This window comes from Octodon degus, unplaced genomic scaffold (assembly GCF_000260255.1).
Source record: "Octodon degus isolate 3935 unplaced genomic scaffold, OctDeg1.0 scaffold00057, whole genome shotgun sequence".
In the NCBI taxonomy this organism is placed as follows: Eukaryota; Metazoa; Chordata; class Mammalia; order Rodentia; family Octodontidae; genus Octodon; species Octodon degus.
In genome coordinates, this window is record NW_004524633.1 from 1,366,462 (window position 1) to 1,389,787 (window position 23,326).

Genomic DNA, 23,326 nt, shown 5'->3' on the forward strand with positions numbered 1-23,326 from the left:
AGAGAGAGAGAGAGAGAGAGAGAGAGAGAGAGAGAGAGAGAGAGAGAGAGAGATGGAGACAGAGAGACACAGACACAGACGGAGAGACAGACTGATAGTTTGGCAAGGACAGTGGGAGATGTAGCTTTTCCTGTGTTGGAATAATCGTTGTCTAAATACACTTGTGGTGGTGGTAGTCGTGGTGCCTCCCACTGACCAGCACCTCAAGCAAGCCATGAGGAATTACTGGTCAGTCGGACCTCTCTAGTGGCATCTGCAGTTCATACATATCCTTTTTTTTTTTTTTTTCTTGCGGAACTGGGGATTGAACTCAGGCCCTTGTGCTTGCCTGGGAAGCACTTATCCCACGGAGCCATCTCCCCGGCCCCAAAAGAAGTGAGTTGGATCCATGTGCTCCATGTGCATGTAATGAACCAGGGATTGAACTCAGACCCTGAGCTTAGCCAGGCTAGGCTTATTCCACTGAGCCATCTTCCCAGCCCCCATACATGTCCTCTTTAAGGTAGACATTGTTAGCTTTTCAGTTCTGTTGCTATGTTTATAAGTTTGGAGTTCTGCTTCATTGGGCCATGTTGCCATGCCCAGTGGTGGTGGCCTTTATTGCCTGGTGTTCCTGATGGTCAGTTGAGGTGTTTGGGTAAGACTTTGTAAACACAGAACACTATGCGTGAGTTTATTTATGATCCATGTGACGTCAGTTGTGGTGCTGAAAATCAGACTGCAGTTCCCAGCACATTGGGCAGTTCATACGGAGCTTAGCCCACCTAGGTTCATGGTGGTTCTCTGTCATAAGATGGGAACTAATTTCCACTGTTGTTTTTGGAGAAAACTGTAGACCATAATTACGTGTTAGCACTTTTTAAATAGCTCCCTGAATTGTCATATTATTTTAAATGGGCTCTGTTTTAAAATGACCTTTCATGTTTTGAGGGTGAAAATATAGCTTACCCAGGTCTGTAGTTAGCAAAATACAAGATCCAGGAAATGACAGAGTGTCCACATAGCTCTAGTTAAACACTCGTCAAACACTGCAAGCGCTGTCGGGTTTGAAGGGCGAGGATGTGGGGCAGCAGGCCCTCCCTGTCGCCTAACAACTGTACAGTAGTCATTTTGACTAGGCGAGATGTGCACAGAAGACAGATACAGCGGTCAACAGATGCAGAAACAATGCCGTGACGCAGCTTGTGTCGCACTTTTGTGGCCTCCTTGTCTGAAGGTGAAAGCTCGATCATCCTAGGAACAGCACTGCCGCCCAGAGTAAGCAGGAGCGATACTGTGGAACAGTCCAGGAAAGCCACCCTCCCCATGGCGGGTCTCTGCAGAGAGCCAGTCGCCGGACACGGTGCCTTCTCCTGCCACATTTACTGCTACTTTAGTAATAGAACTTTAGTGTTGATTTGTAAGACAGTCTCGTCTGCCCTAAAGCAGATTGCATGGTTTGCACACTGTGAATTGTAATTAAAGTGTGAGGGTGCTTATTATGTCAACAACTGGCATGAGCACCCTCAGCAGCAGGTGACCCGGCCCTGTGCCGTCCATGCCAGCCAGGACCTCTTCTCACTGGCTCAGCAATCTGAAAGTCCAAATTGAAAGGAGCCTGGGGCTCCTCAGTGTGTTTCCTCAGCCCCAGGGGAAGGACCATCGCAGCGTCCTTCTGTCTTTCTGGGAGGTCGCCAGAAAGTTTGCAGAGCTCTGTGCTGTCAGAGGCTCAAAAGAGAGAAGAAAAAGCACACAGAAAACAAAACACCACACACCACAGGACCATCCACCAATCACCCCCGGGACCACGCAGCTGACGTTTCCCACCATCTCTTGTGACCACAGCGCTGCGGTGTCAGCAGCGCTTGGGCGTGGAGCTGCTTGGCAAGGGCTCGACGTTCCAGCATGGAAAGCAGGCTTAAGCTTCTCTAGTAGTGACTCCTTTGGTGTGAAACCAGGAAAAATGACCCAGCACAGATACCATCTGATCCGCGAGACCCTCACAATGGGCAGAAGCCAGAATTTAGAAGATGAAAGCTGTATGCAGAAAAGGAAACAGCCCCAGGAGCCTGTGTGTTTTGGGTCCAGCGGGGACAGGTGCACCTTTATGAGGGTGCCACCTCAGTGGCCGAGGCTCTCAGGAGAAGACTGAGATGGTTTCCATCTTCAAACAGACCCTCAGGCTGGGCTTCCGGAGGAAGGTGGCCAGTGTGCAGAAGGGGCTGTATTCCCTTGGCACCCCGCCTGGCATCCCAGGCGGCCTGCTGCCCCGGGGCTTCTTTATCGTATAAAAAGAAGCTTTGGTCTCTCCTGAGTTATTCTCATCTTTGGTAACATAAAGGTTGTGGTGGTTGACTTAATATTTTAAAATTTACGCTTAACTGATAGAAACAAGCACAGTACATATGAATGAGGAGACACGGCGTGTCTCAGGGCAAGCATCCATTGTGTGAGATTTAAGCCAGGCCAAGCGTGTCATGTCCTCAAATACTTAGCATTTCTTTGTGGTAAAAGCACTCAAAGTTTTACTGCTTTTTGAAGTGCTTGGCCCATAGTTGTGAGTTAGAGTTGCCCTACTGTGTGTAGAACCCAGCACCTTCTGCTCCTGTCTCTCACCACTGAGAAACCCTCTCATCCCTGCCCCAACGTTGACTGTGACTTGGGGTCCAGCTCACTGCATCCTGAGCCCTCCTCGGAAGACCAGGGGTGAGCTGGGAGCGTAACTGTGTGCATACCGCCTGCTGGCCAGAGCACAGCTTCAGAAGCATGCACTGTTCTCATACGCTTAGAAGATAAATGCAAACTCTGTGAGGACAGAGCAGCGTTCGAGGTTGCGATGAAACAGCAACCAGTTGGTTTTGTTGCAGTCCACCAAGTTTAGCCAATTGACAAATGATTGCTTTTAATTTATGATTGTCAGTGTCAGTTCCTCTGTACAGCTGAGTTTCCCTTGGTTACCAGACAAGGGAAGGAGTGGGCTCAGGGAGACATGTTCCCCGGTGTATGAGCAGTGAGTGCCGAGGTGGATACCATCTCTGGCCTGGAATTGGTTTTTAGGTGGGTGAGCCTTCTCCCTTGTCACTGTGCACCTGAGCACTTCCCTTCACTCTGGGCCCGTATGAATACTTGCTGTGGTCGGCCTGCCTTGCAGCCCACATTGCTATCACCTGGGGAAGCCCTGTGCTTTGTGGGTATTCCACACGCAGTCTGTTCATAAACACTGTGGAAAGCAGTGCAGATCCGTAAGAAACAGCCCTTTTGGGGACTTTTGGCCAGTTTTGGAAATGACATTCTCAACTTCAGGTCAAGTTAGGAAAGAATTCAAGAGCATTTGGAATTGTTCACATGTTGTGGAAGAGCCAACCAAGCAGGATGCCGGCGTAGCCTCGTGGTGATCCACACGTGGTGCTGCGGCCCAGCTTCCGTGCTGTTCAGGGACCACGGCCGTGGCCTCCAGACAGTACCTGTCCCGCAGTGTCTCCTGAGGTGGCTCCTAACTTCACTCCTTCTACTATAAGACAGAAAATCTTTTACTTTAAAATTTTTATTCCTTTTTTTCTTTTTCTTTTTTCTTTTTCTTTTTTTTTTAGGTTTTTCTTCTTCACGATAGAGTTTCACTGTGTAGTTCAAGCTGGCCTTGAGCTTACCATGGCCCTCTTTCCTCAGCCTTCTGAGTGCTGGAATTACAGTCCTATGCCACCGTGCCTGGGTTTAGAATATGATTTTAGACTCTTGCCATACATAACACCTTGGCAAGGCGTGGTCAGAACTCTTGCAAGTCCAGTCACTGCCTTCCTTTTCCACTTGGGTTGTTGCTGGTCTAGGTTTCTCGCGTCCCCTTTCCAGGTGCATTATTAGAAGAGATATCTCCACGGTTGAGAGGAGGAAGTCGCCCCTCATGTGTAGCCATTTCAGGAGTTCCCACCTTCCTTGAAATATCTGGGTTTCGTTTTTCCAGCCCAACTTGGTTTCTGGCAGGAGATAGGAAGGGTGTGAGGCACCTCCGGAGGAGGCCTTGCTTTGAAGCGGCGCCCAGCCGACCCTCCTCCTCTCTGTCCCTCACGTGTGGACTCTGTGAGGCATCGCTGGGGTGGTTTCTCGGAGAGGGGCAGCCGTGATCTCCAAGCTCTTGCCTCCGAGTACAGAGGGCAAGAGAGGCGCTCTGGCTTCCTGATCTTCGCAGACCCTCTGAAGTCACAGCCATCTGTGCAAGGCTTGGGTGGCAGATGACTGGGAAAGAGCGTGGGCTCTCTGTGCTAGGCAGGGTGCTGCTGGTAGGACGGGGAAGCCAGGTCAGCGCTGGGCTCACTGGCCAACGTTTGCTGCAGCGTCTGACAGACACGGCAGCCTGCACGCTCAGTTCAGGTGTACTTCAGCGTGCATGGCTCCGAGCATGAGCTCTCCAGATGGGAACGGCGAAGTTCAAAAAAGGTCTGCTTGGTATTTGTAACTTTGCTCTATAGTCAAACTGAAATCCAATTTGAAAATCCTCCACAGGCCAAGAGCGAGGCACAAATGGCTTCTCACTGTGGACGAAAGGGTGAAGCTTTTATTACAGTGTTGCTCTTACCCAGGTGACACACAGGCTGGCTGGTTTTCCTCATGGAGTGATGTACGGTGTGCTAGGTGGTTACTTAGAGAGCATCTGCAAAGAATTTCCGTTCAGTTTCCGTTTCTGTACCTGCCACCGATCTGTCTAGTGTCTCCATCAAGAGGTCGAGAGCAGGGCAATCAGAGTGATTTCTGGCTCATCTGTGACATCTGGAGTTCCATTTATTCTTTTGCAATTATTGATTCATTGGAAAATGCAATTTGTAGGGAAAAAATGATTTAGACTCAAAGATGAGGGAATTTCAGGGAAAACATAGAGTCAGTTTAGTTCAGAGGCTGTAAGGCAAGGAGGATACAGTGACCTGGAGCTCCAGCCTTGGCGCTGGACTCCAGGTTTCCTGGTTCTGAGCCGATGTTCTCTCAAGACCTTAGGCCCAGTCCTGGCCAGTCCTGCTCTCTTCCCGCTCCTGGACAAACCCTCGCTCGCCCAGCCTCCGTAGGGAACAGCAAGTCCTGAGGTCAGGCGTCCTGTGCAGCCGTAGCCAGGGCTAGTGTGTGGCAACCTGCCTCTCGAGCAAAGGTTATTTTTCTTATTACAACAAAACTAATTAGTGGGCTTTCTGATGTAAGAAAATGTTGCTGCTAGGAAAGTGTGTCTTTGCTGCCCGGGTTTGTGTATGCTTTCTAAACCTGCAAGAAATTTTGCCCTTCCAGATTCAAATTTCTGATCTTTTAAATTTTAAACAGAAATAGAAACATAGATGTAAATGCAGTTGCATCAGCTGGACTGTGTGACACCTTATGGCCACTGGAAAATGCTGAGTGACATTCACTGTCCCACGAATTTCCGCTCCCGGCCTCTCGGCACTGGCTGTCCCCTACTTTCTCTCCTGTGACAATTCAGAGGTGAGCCTGCTGAGCACACAATAGGATGTTTTCTTTGGGGTAGGAAACGCCAGGGATACAATCTTCTTGGTTGTTGCTTTGTTTTCCTCTCGATTGCAATGTAAACACCAGCTTTTCTCAGTAGGTCCCTAGAAGGGCACTTCTGTTCCTGATGCTGTCAGCATCTGCAGTCTGAATAGTTTGCTACCATATCTGCTCGCAGTGAGACACAACGCTTTCTATTAATTTAAGATTCTCTTTTTCCGATGTTTTTAGTGAAAGGTCTTGCAAATATGCTTCTTTAAAGTTTGCTGCTCAGGAGTTGGGTCAGTGTGGTTGTGGAGCAGAATGTGTCCACGTGCAGGACGCTGCGGAAGACAGACGCTGCCGTTGGTGTGGAGAGCAGGCTGCTCTGTATGGTAGAGACTGTGGTTGTACACTCCTTTCTGTCAGCCCTTCCTTTTGAGAAGAAAAGAAAACCCTGAAATCAGTAGGTGAGCTGTGAGAGTACAAAGGGCAGCTGGAAAGTGCAAACGAAAATCGTTTGGGCAAAGTAAGAAGAAAGTAATGCTTCCGAGTACTGGACTTGTCCACTTTCTATAACTATAACAAAGTGCCAGAGGCAGGAAACTTACAAAGGAAAGAGATTTTGAAGGATTTAAAGGCCGAAAGCCCCCGCAGCGTGGCGTGGCTCTGGTGAGGCCTCCTATTGGCATCCCACCACGGTCTCTGGCAGCGCAGAGGTGAGATCGAGTGGAATGCCACAGGGAGGCTGGGCAGGGCCAGTTTCCAGCAGGTCCCACAGAACAGCACCATCATCCCCAGGGTGCCCCCTCAGCGCTGTCACTCCCACCAGACCACCTTAGGACTCGTAGGCCCTCGAGTCCTGCCACCCACATAGCCTGCAGTTGCCACCAGCCGAGGGCTTCTGCTGGAGCTCTTCCTCCTGCCGACCCCAAAGAGGGCACCAAGGCAGAGACGCTGTCCTGAGGCAGAAGTAGGGAGCCACTGCTCGGGAAAGAAAGTGTCACATGCTAGTAAACGGCAGATTCCTGGGACACAAAGAGCAATTTCACGACTAAGCTGCTCGCCCAGCCTGCTCGCGTCATCACTGCAGTAGGTGATGGTATTCGATGGGCTGACAGCCACGCCGGTGCCCAGAAAGGGGTGGTCAGTGCTCTGAGCAGGGGGTTCTTGCCGATGTTTGAAAGGAATCAGAAAAAACTCTAAGCTCTTGTGCTCCTGTGCTGAGGATCGATGTTGAAGTAGTACTTGGAACAGAGAAGGACTTCCTAGGAAGCATGATTTTCTAGCAAAATAAATCCAGGTGTTAAAAAAAAAAAAGAAGCAGCTTTCTAAAAGCGCATTCTGACGATAGTTCATTTGTCTAATCCTGCACCAACTATTACAAGGCATTGTATGGAAGACAATTTAATTTCAGGATTATTACCAAGCAGATTACTCATGCATACTGAGTTACTGGAATGGAAAATACTTTTATCTCTCACCCAACATAGACACAGGAAAAAAAGGAAGAGCTCAGCCTAAAATGTGAGCCGGGACTCAGAAGCAGGAACTGTGAGGGCTGCTCTCCGGGGTGGGACCCTGAGGGCCTGGGCCGGGGCGGGCTTCTGCAGGGCCCCTCGCTGTGCAGCCCACTAGCAGATCTGCATGCTTTGGTTGTCTGAATTTGTCTTTTTCTCTTGTGATGTTTTCAGTTTTCTCATTTGCTTCAGCTCGCATGTTTTTTGAAATTTTCTAATCCAGTGCAGCTTTGCTTGTAGATTAAAGTTCACAGGAGAATCCCAGACTGATCTTTCGGCGAGCTCAAGTGCTCTGTGAGGAGACACAGAACCCGATGCTTCCAAGCTTGGTTTAAACATCCACAGCACTCAAGATTAGCAGCATGTGAAGAAATTTAAAATATTGTGCTGTAATTAATTTAAAATAACTTAGCACTGCATATGTCAGGAGGAAAGCCATGACAGAATACAAGCAGGAGCTCCGCCAAGTGGAGTGGCTCATATAAGTCATTTTATCTGTCCTGAGGACATAGATACAAAATACACATGACCATCTCCCCTTAAAAAATGCTTGCATGAATTTCAAAAGATTCAGATTCGCCTGTGCTTTGCTGTGGCGACACAGGGTGCCTGAGAGCAGTTTTGATCATCTGGATGAGTGGCTCTCTGTGTTCGCGCTCGTGAGTTACAGGTTCTAAAACAGAGTCATTAGAGAAAAGCTATGGTCACTGTGGAAACTGAAAGCACATTCTTTCAAAACTCTGAGAAGGTAGAGCTAAAACAAAGTTGAAGTCCTGTGTGGAGCAGGGGTGTGTCTCTGCGGAGCACTTGCCGAGCTCAGAGAAGCCCTGCGTCAGAGCCCAGCGCGGGCGGGCCATGGGCTGAGGGCAGCGGAGTGGAGAAGAGGCCTGTCCTGGGCTCCAGGAGCTGCCATCTGAATGAAATTCCAAGTTCTTTCAGGAAACCTTATTCACTAGCTTCTAGAATCTAGTTTCTTAATGTTCTGGATGACATGATAGATCAAGATACAGAGAGAAAACCTGTTTGTGGTGGCTGTGGCCAGGAGTTGTCCCACTTACAGAAGACCAATGTATGTAGCTCCAGGTGGGCTGCTTGTGATCACTGGTGAAGTAGAGAAGACTCGGCCTCGGCTCGTATGACGAGGACTGTATGCGTCCTGTGTCTAAGTGCACGTACGGCCAGCGGCCACAAGTGAGCGCCGTCCCGTGCCCCGGAAGGGCAGGTTCAGCCTGGACGGCAGCCCAGGGCCAGCAGCATGGTGGCTAAGGCCACACCCTGAATGGGACTCTGGAACCGGCCACACGGCCTCTGGACTTGGTAGCTGTATGAGAGGGAGAATTGTTAGGCCTGAGGGGGCAACTTGGGACCCTAAAGCAGGACAGCTAATGCCCAGGGCCCTGTCCTCACCCAGAAAACAGCCCTCTCCAAGCCGTAAAGGCACCTGAATGCCTGCCTGCGGGCATCTCCAAGGCTAGGCCCTGAGCTGGCTCGTGGCCCTGAAAGTGACCTTTCACCCTCTGAGTCTGCGTCCATGTGATAAACGTATGTCAATGTCACTGCGTCCCAGACACCGTGCTGCGTGCCAGTAAAAATGAGACAGGAGATAAAGCAGTCAGTGTGAGGCTTGAGCCTGCCTCTGTGCTGTAGGAAAGCCGCTTCCACAGAGGGTACAGTTGGAGGGTTCCAAGAGCTTCGGATCATGCCAGGCGGCGCTCGTGGTCTGAAGAGCCAGGTTCAGAAGGTTGTGTGGGCCTGAGGAGGTGGCGCCTTGCTGAGCCTGTACGGTGGCGACTGCGCATTCGTGGCTCCGTGAGACTGCTCCGCGGCTCTGGCAGAGAACTGCTGTGGAAACTGCTTTGACATGTAGCTCACCATTTCCCCAAGTGCTGACTGCAGGGCGTCTCAGTGTTCGCGTACGGACCTCTCTAGGTCACTAGAAGCGCCAGAGCTGATCACCACCGCTGGCAGAGAGGCCCGGATCCTGCACTCGGCTCAGGTGTGCCAAGCACACTGACTGCAGAGCGGTGCAGTGCTCAAAGGAATTGAAGGGTATGCACAGTCGGCACCCTCCCTAGGCCTCCCCAGGGGACGGTTTCGTGGCAGGGACGTTGACTCGGCTTTGCAGCCTGTGTCCCGATGACCGAAAGTTCCTTGAGGACAGGAGTGTGCTTTCCTTCATGCTGTACTGTACCACAAGGCCAGGAAGACGCAGAGTGGCTGCTGAGTGGATGGACGATGGAGGAACAGGAACGAAGGAGTAGCATAGTGGGCAGAACAGCCCGCCGAGAGGCCCTGGCAGCTCTGCAGGGTCACTTCTGCTCCGCTGAGCCGCAGCGTGCGAGCGAGGCCGCGCAGCAGCTCTGCAGCCTGTCCAGACCTGGCTCTATCTCTCCCGGGGGGAGTTCTGCTTTCTCCGCTGCTTCAGAGAGGGAAGCAGCAGAACAGGAGTGACCTTCTGATGTCTCCAGCCTCGAGCTCCTGACTCCTCCTCAGCGCTGGAGCTGTCCTCTCACAGAGCTGCATCCAGCTGTGGCTAGACAGGGCCTGCTGCGGCCCAGGCACTTGGCTAGTCTCTTCCACCGCTTTCTGCTTTGACCATTGCCCTGGGGCCTCCACGCCAGGCTGCCTAGAGGGTCATAGCGCTGGGGTATTCCTCACCTCACCTTGAGACAGTTGTCATTATCTTTGTCTAAAGGTCATAGCTAAATTGAATGAAAGGACAGCTGTGTTTTCCTGTCGATATACAAAGGCAGTATTGACTTCCCTAATCCAGTTTGCTGAGGGGTGAGAGAATTAAATTAGATATCTAAGCACAGAAATTGAGAGCCTTTGAAAACAAAGATAAAGAGACAAGACTGTATTTTCCCCTTTCCCAGGAGCTCTGAGCTCAAGATTTTGCAGGTGTGTCATCTGATCCCTGGCATGCATCGATCAAAACTGCACCAATGCATATTTAATTAGCACGGGGACCCTGGTGCAGCCCCATCATCCAGCACTGAATGGACTGTCAGGCCTGGCCACCCCCACCCACCGCCCTGCGGCGGGAAGCTTTGGGCCTGTCTGAGCAGCTAAAAAGTTTCTTTGTTTTTAGCTGCTGATGCATACAGTGCCACTGAGGAGCATACAAACAAGCAGAGTCCTAAAGTGTTTATTTTGTCTGGGAAGGCAAGCTAAACCCTTCTGTTTCTCCAGTAACATTTTCAAACCCTGAAAACTAACAAGAGAAAAAGAAAAAAAAGTCCTCAACTTTTTATGTAAGTTTTTTAAAAAGAGTCTATTGTGTTAAGATTAAAAAGCAAAAAGATACTGGAGTAAATACTTAAATCTCAAAGTAAGGGATACATTTTCTCGGTTGTTTTCCTTTAAAAGCACCCTGTTTTAACAATTTGGCAGGCTCTTGTTAAGGAGGATCTTACTTATCCATGTGCTTTGGGTGCTAATGTTCTCTGTGACAGGAGCCTGTTGTGCCACTAGGGAATCCCATGAATATAGAAAAGTTTCTTTTAAGGTAAAAAGTGGACAAAAATTGGAGCTGAGGTATTTTTCAGAGGCTTTGTGGGAGCCCACATGGTGGAGATTCTTGGTGAGGCCAGAGGCTTGGGGATTTGCCACAGACAGTTTGTTGGCTGGGTTGCGGTCATTGTTTGTCCAGGTTCTGAGCTGCACCACAGAGACCAGGGTGTCTGATAATTGCATGCAAGGCACCCAGGCTGCTCTTCATTCCGAGCAGCCATGCCCGGCCTGACCCCCTAAACACTCGCACGCTCCAGCTCACACGCAGTGCTCTAGCCCACTGTGGAGGTGGCCTCTTGCTGGTGAGGTAATGGGGAATTTTTCTGCCTAGTACCATTTGGTGCAAAGACTCCTGGGAAATTCATTTGCATACATCTTGTTATAGAGACTGACTACTTCCTGGCTTAGACAAAGTGTTGCCTGATCTGACTTAACACACAAATGTCTGTCTGGAATAAACATAACCAAGCTGAGATTTACATTTCCATTATCAGAGATAATCTCTTTCCCCGTATATGGGAATTAAGAACCTTCCCTTTAAGCCTGGTTTGGATGCTAATTTTTATGTCATAATCATATCATGTGTGGGTTGAGGTTGATTTTTAAAGAGAAACAAAAAACTAGCTTAGATAAGACTTGTACAATAGTAATAAATTTACTTTGATTTGATTTTATTTGGCAGTTTATGGATGTCATAACCAGGTTTTCTTTCATTCTTTCTTTGATTGACGGAACACTCTGAGGTTAGAATGGCCAGTAGCACCCTAATTTCACAGCTGAAGACACTGAGGTCTAGGGCAGTGTGGCTTTCCATTTCACGTTACTTGTGAGTGAACGGAGGGTGGTACTCACATACCAACTTCCACAGCAGGGCACCTTCTTTATCTTCTAGTGCAGCGCAGGCCTCCAGATGGGAGAGCCATCCTCAGGGCGTGTGGCTCAGGAGGCGTCTCTTTCATGTGCTGTACTTATAACGTGAAGTATATAGGAACAGTTTCTACTTTAAGTTGTAAACAACTACGTGAGTAATCTTCAAGCATATTTAAAATAACCCAAGAACGTAGTGTTAGCATCAATTTGTTTTTGCATTAATTTTGATTGTGAAAAAAAATGACTGTAAGGAGGACTAGAGCACATCCCACATGTGGTCATTTTACAACCAGAACATTCGTTCCATTCCTGTGGATCTTTGCACAGGAGTAAGTAACCTGAGTTCTAAAGTAATCAACAGCTTACTGTCGAATGTCCAAAAGCCTCTTCTTATGGAAAAAAAAAAAAAACCTTCAAAATGATTTCCTAAAATGTTTAGTCCAGAGCCTCAGAGAAATGCGCATCGTGATCCACGTACTCGAAGCCCTGTGCTCCTGTGCTGTGTGTGCATCACATTGCCAACTCGGACTCACTTTCAACCTCTCTGAGAAAGCTGGCTGCTTCTTAAAATCATCCTGGTGCAACGACTTCTGAAGTCTTAGTGATTGAGTCATTGCTTTCAGAGCGACTGAATTTATAATTTTGAAAGACTGAGTCCCCCCCTCTGCCACCTTACAGTAGTTCCACCATTTACTCTTTTTCCAGTGTGTTAAACTGTGCATCATCCTGCAGATTCCATGTGCACATAGAAAATAACACATGGACGAGGAGGTGGGTGGATGGCTGAGTCATGCTTCACCCAAACAGCCTCAGCTCTTACACAGTCCCAACCAGACAGACGGGCCTTGAATACCAGCACGCATGCCAAAAAAACCAAAAAAACAAAAAACCCCGCATCCTTGCAAGTTTAATATTTTACAAATTGCTTGTGTAAGAAGGCATTCTGAAAGGATGGCTGTGGAAGAAAATGCTGGTAACCTAGATTATGTAACAGTCTTAAATAGGCCTGGAAATGCCACCCTGAGCAGCCCTCAGGCAGGCTGTGGACCCTTCGAAGAGGAAGCTGCAGGGACACAGCCTTCCCTCTCGGTCGGACCCTGCGTCACAGACCAGCCGGGCGTCTGGGGCTCGGGCCTCCCTGGGCTGCGCCCCTTGCGCCTTGAGTGAGGAGGACTCGCTCTGACAGCGTTCATGCTTCTACGGCCGCGAAAACACGGGCTCCAGCTTGCTGGGGACACTGCGGAGAGCACAGGTTTTATTTTACATGAAAGATAAGATTTCTATCTGAAGAGCCATGGAATGTTTCCATTTTTAAAACTTAAAAAAACTTCCCCAGTGTGACTCACCTCCAGATGTATGTCTTAAGAGCTAGGTTGGTGTGTGATAAGGGTGAGCCACTTACGCACATGGATGGGCCTGAAATACTGGTTTGGTCATTCACTGCACAAATAGGATTCTGCCCATTCTCTGGAGATGCTGATAATAACTGCGTGTTTTCAGCAAGCTCAACTTAGTGATGGTGTTACGTATTTCTGTCTCTTCTCTGCCAAGCTGTGATGGGTAGTGTTACGTTTAGCTAGTGATGTTGTGCTCATCAGTGTTGACACTTATGCTGCAAGTCCCCCACACATACGGATACCTGTACACTGACGCTACATTCGCAGGGATTTATTTCTTCTTGCTGCCATGATAAGGCCATAGTCATACAGGAAAAAATAGACAGTATTACTAAACACTGTACTACAGTAATCAGCAAATTGTGACTGTTACACCCATTTGATTTTCTAGATTTCCTTACTGTAATAAACATTCAAAATAGGGTAGCTCTAGCACTTATTCTAGCAATCGGAAATGGAATTATTTTTTCTATCATCATTTCACTTCATGGATATGGAAAAGTGAGCCCTCTGGCCTGGCTGTATTGCAAGGTACTCATCTTCCCAAAGCATTCGTTTCCGGTATCTAAATTTTGAGCGTCTTTAAAGGTTACAGCTGCAGAGCGTAAGTGTGTATTCCAGCCAGACCGCAATCACCCTATTCCTTGTTTCTTCTTACCCCGGGAATTTTCCTAACTCTTCGCTTCTTTGCAGGGACATACCCACTCTTCTCAGTGCTTTTCCTTTTTTTACGCTGCAAATAACTTGCCTCTTTGGGGCAGAATTTTCACGTGTTCATGCTTGTGTCTGGGAGCCTCTTGGCTCCTTTGCATTGCCTTTTCCCCACTGGACATGAATTCTAGGCTTCTGCAGCCGTCATCTTTAGCCAGGTCACCGTGCACAGGGGAGGCTGCAACAGGGCTAAAATATTTTAGCTCTCAGAGTCTGTGTATCCCTTTTGGTGTCTGTAGTCTGAGCAGGGTGGCACTTGTGTGTCTCCACACCCCATCTGCTCCCCCTCTTTGATCTGTTCACAGGGGCAGTTAGGGTTCTGCATGGCCTCTCAGAGGCAGACTTTGCTAACCGGTAGGTCTCTGGAGTGTGTGGAGCACTCCCGCCATCCGTGTCTTCACCCTGCATGCATGTCCAGAGGCCTCTGTGTGCTCCTAGGGAGTGACTCCTGCAGCTCCTGACCGCTGTGGCCTGACCCAGCCACACCAGCCCCAAGGCATGCCCTTCACCTTCCCTTGCTAGCCCCCATGAGGGGGCATGCTCAGATAAAGATCGCATGCCGGCAGATTCCTAAGTGCTGCTCCGCTGGTTGCTGGGAGCAGAGGGTGTGCTCTGTGACCCCCAGGCAGTGGTGCTGGCTGGGGCTGGAAGCTGTGTGTCCTTGGAGAGTTCTCTCTGCAGTCCAGCCGGCTCGGCTGTGAGGCTGGCCAGCCACCCTGTCATAGGGCATGGGAACACAAGGCGGGTGGAAGGAGCTCTTCTTTGGGAGCTCTAAGCACACATCAGCAGCTTTCCTCAGTGGTGGGGGAGAACCTGGAAGGACGAAGGAGCTTAGTCCTGGCCAGGCACAGGCAAGACCTGCCACACCCCATCCTCACTTCTTGCTAAGAGAACACAGCACCAGGAAGTAGTGGCTCCATCTTTGCCTGATCGGTCTTGGTCATGTTAGCATGTTTGTTGTCATTCGGGACTAACCCAAAAGTGTGCTTTCCAAGGTTCGTTCTGAAGATAGCAGGTTGGAGCTGGGGCCTGAGACAGACGTAAGTACACTGTCTCGGGGCTGGTTTCTACTCTGGTATGGCATGAGCTTGCAGGTGGAGACTGAACACATAGATGCTAGGTTTTCTTTTATTCCTTTCCCTAGTGATTATGTCGGTGGTGGTCTGTCTGTGTTGGAGTACTCCAGCAGTGTAACTGTGGGTGTCATAAAAATGCATAGATGGATGGCTACCAGTTCAATTAAGAGTTCTTAACCCAGCCTCCTATATGCAAACCCTGTCTATTTTAGGTTTAAATTTCTGCTCATAAATTTTTTAAAACCAAAAGAAACACTGTGCCTCAAGGTTAGGTTGAATCCACAGATCCATAAACAGCAAGCAAATCCCTGGGAGGGAAAAATTGATGGCTCTAATGTACCTCCTCCTGATGGCATTTCCAACTCTGTTGTATAAACACACTTTAAATAATGTTCTCCACTTTAAAATACAAATCAGGCAGTGAACCAGAGAAGTACAGTGTCCCAGGGGGTCACCTACAAGAGGAGCACCCAATTTGATGCAGTTGGATTTTTCTGAGGCCTGTATTTATTTCATTTGGTACAAATGAACCAGCCACACAATAATTGTCCAAACAAGAAGATAAAAATGGCTGTGGATTCAGACAGGTGTCTACCAAGGATGTAAAACAGGAAAGTAAATTAATTGCTCACCGTCTTGTTAATGTTTTAATGCAAATGCTGAAGGGACATATCTTTCATTTGTGTTGGCCATGTATGGGTAGAGGCTAATTTGTAGTGCTGGTTGTCTGCTTGTCTGCATCCTGCACCCGGCCTGGCAGCATAGAGCTGCAGCGGGCAGGGCAGGGCAGGGACTTTTCTCTTTTGATTCAGAAAAGAAACACATCAATGCTCTAGTGTAGGAAGCAAGAGTTGTTGAAGTTTTGAGATCACTTACATCTTCCTATAGCTCTTCGGCATTGCCTGTGCCTAAGCATGCGATTGGGTATTTCCACAAGTGTCTCGTGGGTGGATGGTCGTGTCTCCTGCCTCTGCCTGTTGGCACTGGGAACTGCTCTCCTGGGTCAGCCTACTGGCTGTTCTCCTATCCTGTGGCACAGCCTCGCCAAGTAGGCCCTGCAGGCCTCCCTGGCTGTTTCCTTGCACATTGTCCTCTGCGCTGGCTTGCTTGTGTTCCTGTGTCCAGGAACTGTGAACGAGCTGGGACCAGAGCTGGTGCTGTATCGCTGTTCATGTTTCCTGTCACTTCCAGTAACAGGGAGGGCAGCCCAGTGCGGTCTGGGATCTGTCTTCATCCCTTTCTGCCGAAATACTAATACATAAGTATCAGAAGACATTGGCTCTTTTACATCTAAATTAATTGAAAGGAAAAAATGTTTTCTCTTTGCTCATTAGATAAGTGATTAGTTATTTCACCTAGGAGTAGAAGACCAGGCAAGCTATCCCATAGAGAATTCTATTTGCTAGAATTATAAAGAAAATAGGTTTAGCAAAATTTTATGTATTTGTTTAGGAATATGGTCAAGAAGAATTTTAACTTCTTTTAGTACAAACATTAGAAATTTTGCTTTAGTTTTATGTATACACATTAATGGCTTAATTTGTCCAGAACAAAGATAACAGAGGTAGGTGTCCTTTGACGCATACTGGACTATTCCTAAAAATATTTAGTTTGTAATTTCTGAAGGCAAAATTATAGAATCTTCCTTAGAAAAAGTTATTATGCTACCTTTTTAAATTGTTCTTAATGTAATGTTAATATGTATTAGCTCAAATTTCAACTATAATCCCAATATAAATTTATTTATAACTCCAATTTTTAGTACAGACTTTGTATTTAATTTTGCAGTTTATTCTGAAGGGCCTGTAAAGGTTTTTATTATGTCATAATTTTTGTCTTACCAAAGCAATTGTCCCAAGCTAATAAAAGCTGTCACTTTACCAAAGTGAAGTAAAAAATTTATTTCTTTACCTCTTTTGTTCCGTGAGCTTTTGAAATAACAAGAGTTTTTGTTTATATATGGTCACCAGGTTGATTATTTGAAAAATTCAGAATAGATATGTTCTTTATAGTACTTTCTTCCAATTTAAGCAAATCTTGAAAGCAGTGTTCTTCTGAGTAGCGATCCACACTTAGACTCGGAGTCTCTGGTCACTCTGTTTCTCAGCTTGCTGTCCTCCTTGCAGGAGGACGGTTGCCAACTCACTCTCCTTTTGGGTCACAAACTCTCCATCCCGCGGTGAGCTTTTCGCTCCAGAGTGGTCAGAGCTCACTCAGCTAATTTTAACCATGCAAAGTTGAAGGAAAGCTAGTACTTGTTCTTCCCACAGATGTGGAGGTGCTTTTGGTTTTGTTTTAAATAATTTAGATTTGTTTGTTTGCTTTTAAGTAATATTCTAAACTGCTAGAGCTCAGAAAATACAAATTTTTCCTTTTGAGACATTGTACCTGATTTTCCTCGTCTCCCCAAAATGTATCACAACTGTACTAGTTTCTAATTCTGTGAAATTATTTTAACTTAATGATATCTAATTTTAAAATCAAGTGTTACTTTATATTTAAATGACCCTATTTAGAAATTGCTTTAATTGAATTTTTTTATGTTTAGTTCAAAGGTTTGCTTATATTTTTAATAGAAGTGAATTTGATTCTCTTTGCCGACAGAGCCTCGGTGGCTCTCCCGAGTGCGTCAGGCAGCGCGGTCGGTCCGTGGCGCGGAAGGCCGAGTGCGTCGGTGCGCCGCAGCTCCACAGGCGCGCGTCTTGGTTCCCAGACTCCGGGCTGCGCGGTGCGCGCAGCGAATGCTGCGGCTGTTGTTTGAACTGCTTTCAGACACCAGCTTCAGAATGTGTTTTGACACTCGGTTGTGTTCTGAATCAAGCTTCAGTTGTGTGTAGTGAAGGATGAGGTCTTTATTGGGCTCCAGTGTGTAAATAATGGAGAGGAGCAGTTTGGAAAAAAGTGGGTTCTGAAGAGCTTCCAGCTCGAGTCTGACCCAAGGCAAAAGCCGCCGGAGGTGTGAGCAGAGCTGAAGGGCCTAGCCATAGCCCCTGTCACTCACCCAGCCTCCATCTAGTGTCCTCCTCAGTTTGTAGGCCAAACCTTTGGAGCAAGCTGGCACCTCTGATCCACTTTCACTCACAGACCCTATAACTGTTGGCTGTATTTTTGTGTTTTTCAGATTCAAGTCAATCTGAAAGTCCCAGCCAGCCAAGTGATGCTGACATTAAGGACCAGCCAGAAAATGGTAAGTTTAGGGCGGGGCTTTAGCTGCTGCTTTAGAACCTGCAGCAGCCAAGCTGAGTGAGGACTTAGGGTCTCTGGAGTGGGTGCATGCAGTGGGCAGCCTCGAGAACTCAAGAGGCAGCACGTGGGGGCCAGGGAGACGGCTCAGTGGAGTAAGCGCTTCCCTGGCAAACACAAGGGCCTGAGTTCAATCCCTGGTTCCGCCAAAAAAAAAAAAAAAAAAAGAGGAAGCACGGATAGACCTCTCATAGCAGGGCAGAGTCGCCCAGAAGTCCAGGCCCTGGCCAGCACCTTCATGGGCCCTGAATTCCCAAGAGAGCTGGCTCCCTGCATAAGCCCCGAGGTGGGCTTGGTTTATCAACCCGATTCTCTCTCACAGGAAGTGGGAAGCAGGGCCTTCCCGGTGGTTTCCATTCCTTTTGAGGGGGCAAAACTCCAGGATCCTCCTATCTCTTAAGACCCTTCCTAGACACGTGTTTCTGCCAACATTTCGGACCACATCCCTTGACCAATTGCTTTTAAAAACCAGTCTCATCTATGTATGTAAGCATGATGATTTTGCTACTTGGTACCATGGATTTCTGCTGGTTTGTGGAAGGAAGCAGTTAATGCTTAATTATTTTCTTGTCTTTTTTCATTTTTCTTTCCTTTTTCTCTCTTCCTAATTCCTTACAACTTTTTTTTCTTTCTTTTTCCAATTTTTCATGCATATATCTGGTAATCTGAAAAACTAATTTGAAGACAACACTGGTACAACAGATACTGTCAAATTTATATTATTTTGTTTAGTGAAATTCTGTATCATTTGTAATTTTTCTTTTTTAATATTATTTTGTATTCTCTTTAAAACATTTTTTAAAAAAGCAATCTCTACCCTTTAAGGAGTTTCATACTTTAAATTATCTAAAACATAACAGTGGGACTCTAGGAGGTATTAAATTCATACAGATTTTCTGAGTTAGTAAAGTAGAATGTGCAAGTTTGTCGCTAAGTTTGTAGAATGTGCTCCAAGAGTGGACAGACAATTATGGCTTCGAGTTCTGGATGCCCGGAGCCATCGGTTCCAGGGAAAACAGGCACATGCTAGGGGTCCTTGCATGTCTGGACACTGGTACAGGCTCTGCTTCCACAGACACCGTCTCATGAAATTCTTGAATGTTCGTCTCACCGCTGATGTACAGTAGGTTGTCTGATCTCTCAAAGTATTGATTCGTTTCTCTAAAACTGGGGACTGTCACCTGCTATGGAAGAATTAAGGGATGTGTATAACATGCTTACTATTTCTCATCAAGTCAGGATAAACTACTGGCAGTGGCCCAGTATCTTGCCCACCAAACTGCATTTGCCACCTACACTAAGCAGCCTCACCCCGATCGGTCTTCGGTTTTCTGCTTGCATTTCCATTCCGTTCCCCATCTGATCTTTCCGAAGCAACCAAATCGTGGGAGCACTGTGGGTAGGAGGTTGGACTGGCCAGCTTATCCTGTCACTTGAGAATGTTCCGGCCCTTGGCCTGGGAAACTCCTTTTGACAAGCTCTGGCATTAAATGTGAACTGTCTGACGGTTCCTCACCCTGATATTTTGGTGATATTTTCTATATCTGAGTTGTTTTTACTTTTTACTGTGCACACGGGGGCACAGACCTCTGAAGGTTTGTTTTTAGCGTCATAAACTGCTACATGCTATTTTTTGTTGGCATTTTAAAGAGTGATGTTTATAGATTGGTTTTATTCTTTATTTTCCACTTGACTTACAGATGATGCGTCAATGTTTCGCATGCCATATTTGTACACAGTCTCCTTGAGGATGTGTTCAGGACTGGTCTTATGTTATGAGGCTTGCCGTGTGGGTCTGCCCCTGTGGCCCGTGTTCCTCCGTCTTCCTGAGATGGTCTTGAGCAGATGTGACCCGGAGCTGAGGGCCCAGCATGGCTTTCCAAAGCCTCCTACATTCCAGCCCAGGCATTTCCTTTCCAGAAAGCTGCTAGCATCGAGCTGGGGCTTGGCTGACAGCATGGCAGGGCTGGGCCAAGTTTGCTTCTAACCCCCACCCAGATTACTTGTTGCCTCCACAAGGGTTCACAGTGCTACTCTGGGGAGAACATGTGAATTCCAAAACACAAAGTGTTCCTATTCAGCAGATAGTGCAATATACGCCCACCTTTCAAATTCTTACTTATTTCAAAGAAAAAGAAGCAGAAGCTACTTTGTCTCAGAATACCCCAGTGGAAGAGTCGCTGTGGTGCTGTGTCTCCCTCTACTCTTCGTGACTGCAGATGAAAATTTTGAAGGAAAATTACTTTATCTCTTCCTCAAAGACAACCAGTCCAAGAGAGAGCAGACGGGTCTGGGGATGAGACCTCCTCCCTTCTGCTGTGTCTTGGAGCCAGCACAAAGTCCCTGTTCTCCATCCCGGCTTATGGAAGCGAGTTCTCAGAAGCTGTCTGTTAGTTTGCTCTGCAAGAGGGACTTTCCTGATGGATCAGCAGAGCTCTGTCAGGTTTTGGAATCGTGCTGGGCAGGAGCAGCCAACTCTGCCCACTGGGGGAGACGGGGACCCACTGTGTGTCCCTGTGCCCACATCCAGGCAAGAGCACACGGCTGTTCAGTGTAGCTGTTGAGAACTGTACTGGCAAGCAAGGGCACTTCCCTAGTAAGCCATGGAGAGTGGGCAGACAATCGGTAACACGCCGTGTGGTCCACTACCATAAGCCAGGCTACGACACTTTACCTAAAGTGGTTGTAGCTGTTTTTTCTCTGTACAGTGAGTCTGTTTTATTCCAGTGGAATTTTTTCCTTATTTGTTGTAGTCTCTTAAGACTCAGCCGTAAAAGAAAAGTCTTGGTCCAGTTAGCATACTTGATGGGAATTTTGAGAGAATTATCTGAAACCCAGAAATAAAATAGTAGAACCTCTGAAACTCAAGATTAGCATAATTTAATGACTAAAAACTGCCTCTGGGGGTCAAACAGACCTGTATTTCAGTTAAATAGCAGCAGGTGATGATGGAGCTGCTATTCTCAGTTATTTGTGACTAAAGCACCCAGCCCCTGAGTCAGATGAGGGTGTGTGCAAGATGTGGCATAGTGAAGGCCCAAGGTACCGTGCTTATGGTCCAGCAGGTACTGAGTGACGCAGCACACACATTCACGAGCCCCGAGCCCGGGGCCTCGTCAGGGGCGGGGTGTTGTCAGCAGTAAGCCAGGCTTCTAGAGGCGCTTTTGCACGATGTAGATGCCATGCGCAGATTTCTTCTCTAAATCCCCACAGTCTGCTTCTCAGTAAGTGCTGTCCTCTCGCACACATCTAAGGGCTGCGAACTCCAGCGCAGTGCTCAGGAAGAGTGAGGTGGTAGAAAGAAGGCTCTACCCAGGCATGCTTACGGCGAACCACACACCAAGTAGAATCTGGCTTGTTAAAACGCAAACTGAGGACGTCTTGTCAAAAGTGAGCGCCGCATTCCTGCTCTCGCTGTTTGCTGCCTCCATCACCTGCACGCCACCCATAACAACTTCATCCCGTGGTTTTATGACAAGGAACATGAGGCGGTGCTTACGGGACTCTCCAGGCTTGCGTGTTTGTTCCTCCTCCCTGGTCTGATGCCACTTACGCTGATGATGTCTGCGCCTCATCCGTTGGTGGAAAGGTATTTGTCGCGCTGCTTGCTCCAGAGTTCGAGAGTCTGCAGCAGGACCCGCCACTTTGCACATCAGCGTGGAACGTAGGCTGGATCTAGGCCTCGTGGTCAGCAGCGCGACTAGACCGTTCCCATCTTGAATTGGGAGATGGGTTGGGACCGCACTGGGCCTCACTGTCAGATGACGCAAGATGGCCAGCGAGCGTGTTTCCCTTCGACCCTGGCGACCTGGGTCAGTTGTCACTCCCTGCTGTGCCCACTCAGAACACCTCAGCGTTTGTAGAACGTCTCCCAGGGCTGTTGACTTTCTGACTGAAGACTCACTGAAGGATTCATTTTGTTTGGGGGAAAGATAAGAAAAGTACAAATTTCTGTTTCTCTTTGAGATAAACCTTCTTCTATCTGATAATATGCCCTTTATGAATTAAAGACCCTCTGGCTAGTGTTTTAAATTGCTTTGACTACATCCTCAAATCTATAGTAGATCTACCACAATATTATATTACAAAATTAAGAGATAGTAGAAAAAATAAAATTGATAATTCTAGACTGCAAGCATTGTCACTGCTGAATGGACTGGTGTTTTAAGTTATTTTGATGAATGTGTCATTCAGTGGGGTCACTTTTAAGAACCCTGAAGGTATTGAAGTCTTCCACTTTGCATTTCTCGGAAGGGCGAGCAGGAGCATTCTAGCACATTGATTTGTAAATGCAATCTATCAATACTTCGTGATTTGCATGGCTTTCTTTCACAATTACCTAGCAACAGTTATTCTCTGCAGTATTCTTTTAAAACCCTGCAGGGACAGACACAGTAGAGTGACCACAAAAATAGCAGCAATAACGGTAGTGATCAATATTCTAAAATATGTAATGGTCCCAGCTTGGGAGGACGTTCAGCCTAAATACCTCTGGTTTCCAGCTCTGTGTAATTAAATTTAGACTGATGAATTTTTAGCAGTGTCGTGGAGCCAGCTCTTTTCTCAGAGACCAGGAACCAGACGTAGCTTGCTCTGAAGTTCAGCCTGAGGTGAGGCGGATTCTGCCCTCTCCACTGGTGGTAGCAGGCGTGGCCCATGGCAGCTCGCAGGGCTCCCTGGGCCCAGAGCGGGGTCTCCATAGCCCATGCACCATGAGCGGCCCACGGAGACTGGCGTGGGAATGTGTGGCCATTTCCAAGAAGTGGCCACACCATCCTGCATTTTATTGTCTACACACACTGACTAGCCGGCTGCACAGACTGGAGTTTGGCCAGTGGCCAAAACGGACTGTTTCAGAGCCTGTTCTCTGGACTTTCCAACTCTAAAATGACTGGTGAATAATCTGCACCTACAAATAAAACAGAGGAGAGAAGAGAAAAGAGGCTTTCTTTCTGGTCTTCCATTTAATTTGTGATTGTGACACAGGCCCCAGGAATGACTAGGAATGACATTGACATTTCCAAGTAGAGAAGTATTTTTAGTGTTCACTTTTAGTTTTTATGGAATTTTACAAGTATGGCCACAGAACTGGATTCTAAAAATTATGAAGTGATGCAGTTCATGTAGTATTGGAATTGGGCTTTGGAAAGAAATCAACTAGAAGCCATCCTTAGGTCTTAGTGCCAAAGAAGGCACATGCAGCCCACCTCTCCAGCCCTGCTGTCCCTGAGACTGAGGCTTGGGCTAGGTGACAGGACCCAGTAAGGAGGGGGTGCGAGGACCACCACTGCTGGGATGACCTTCCTCGTCCAGCAGGGATCTGTGTGGGGTGTCAGGGGCTGGGCTTGCTTGCTGCAGGTAGCCGAGCTTGCTGTTGTTCAGTGTCTGTTCTTGTCAGGAAGATCCACCCATCTGTGGATGATGTTAGTAAGCTGTAGCTGCTAACAGCTTACTAACATCATAGACGGTGCATTTGGGGATTTGGAGTCGATTCATTGTCTGCTGCAAGTCGACTCATGTGGCTGCAGGATCTCTGGCATCTTGTCCCCTGCAGCTG

The 23,326-nt window shown here is 47.7% G+C and overlaps 1 protein-coding gene across 3 annotated transcripts in view; it reads left to right on the plus strand.

Annotated features, from left to right (window-relative positions):
- Nucleotides 1-23,326, plus strand: part of Nfia (nuclear factor I A) — a 319,159-nt gene that overhangs the window by 146,673 nt on the left and 149,160 nt on the right. For all 3 annotated transcript variants that reach the window (XM_004633954.2, XM_004633955.2, XM_023718269.1), the window contains exon 3: nucleotides 17,648-17,713. In XM_004633954.2, coding sequence (XP_004634011.1) covers nucleotides 17,648-17,713 — 66 coding nt within the window. The remainder of the gene's footprint in view (nucleotides 1-17,647; nucleotides 17,714-23,326) is intronic.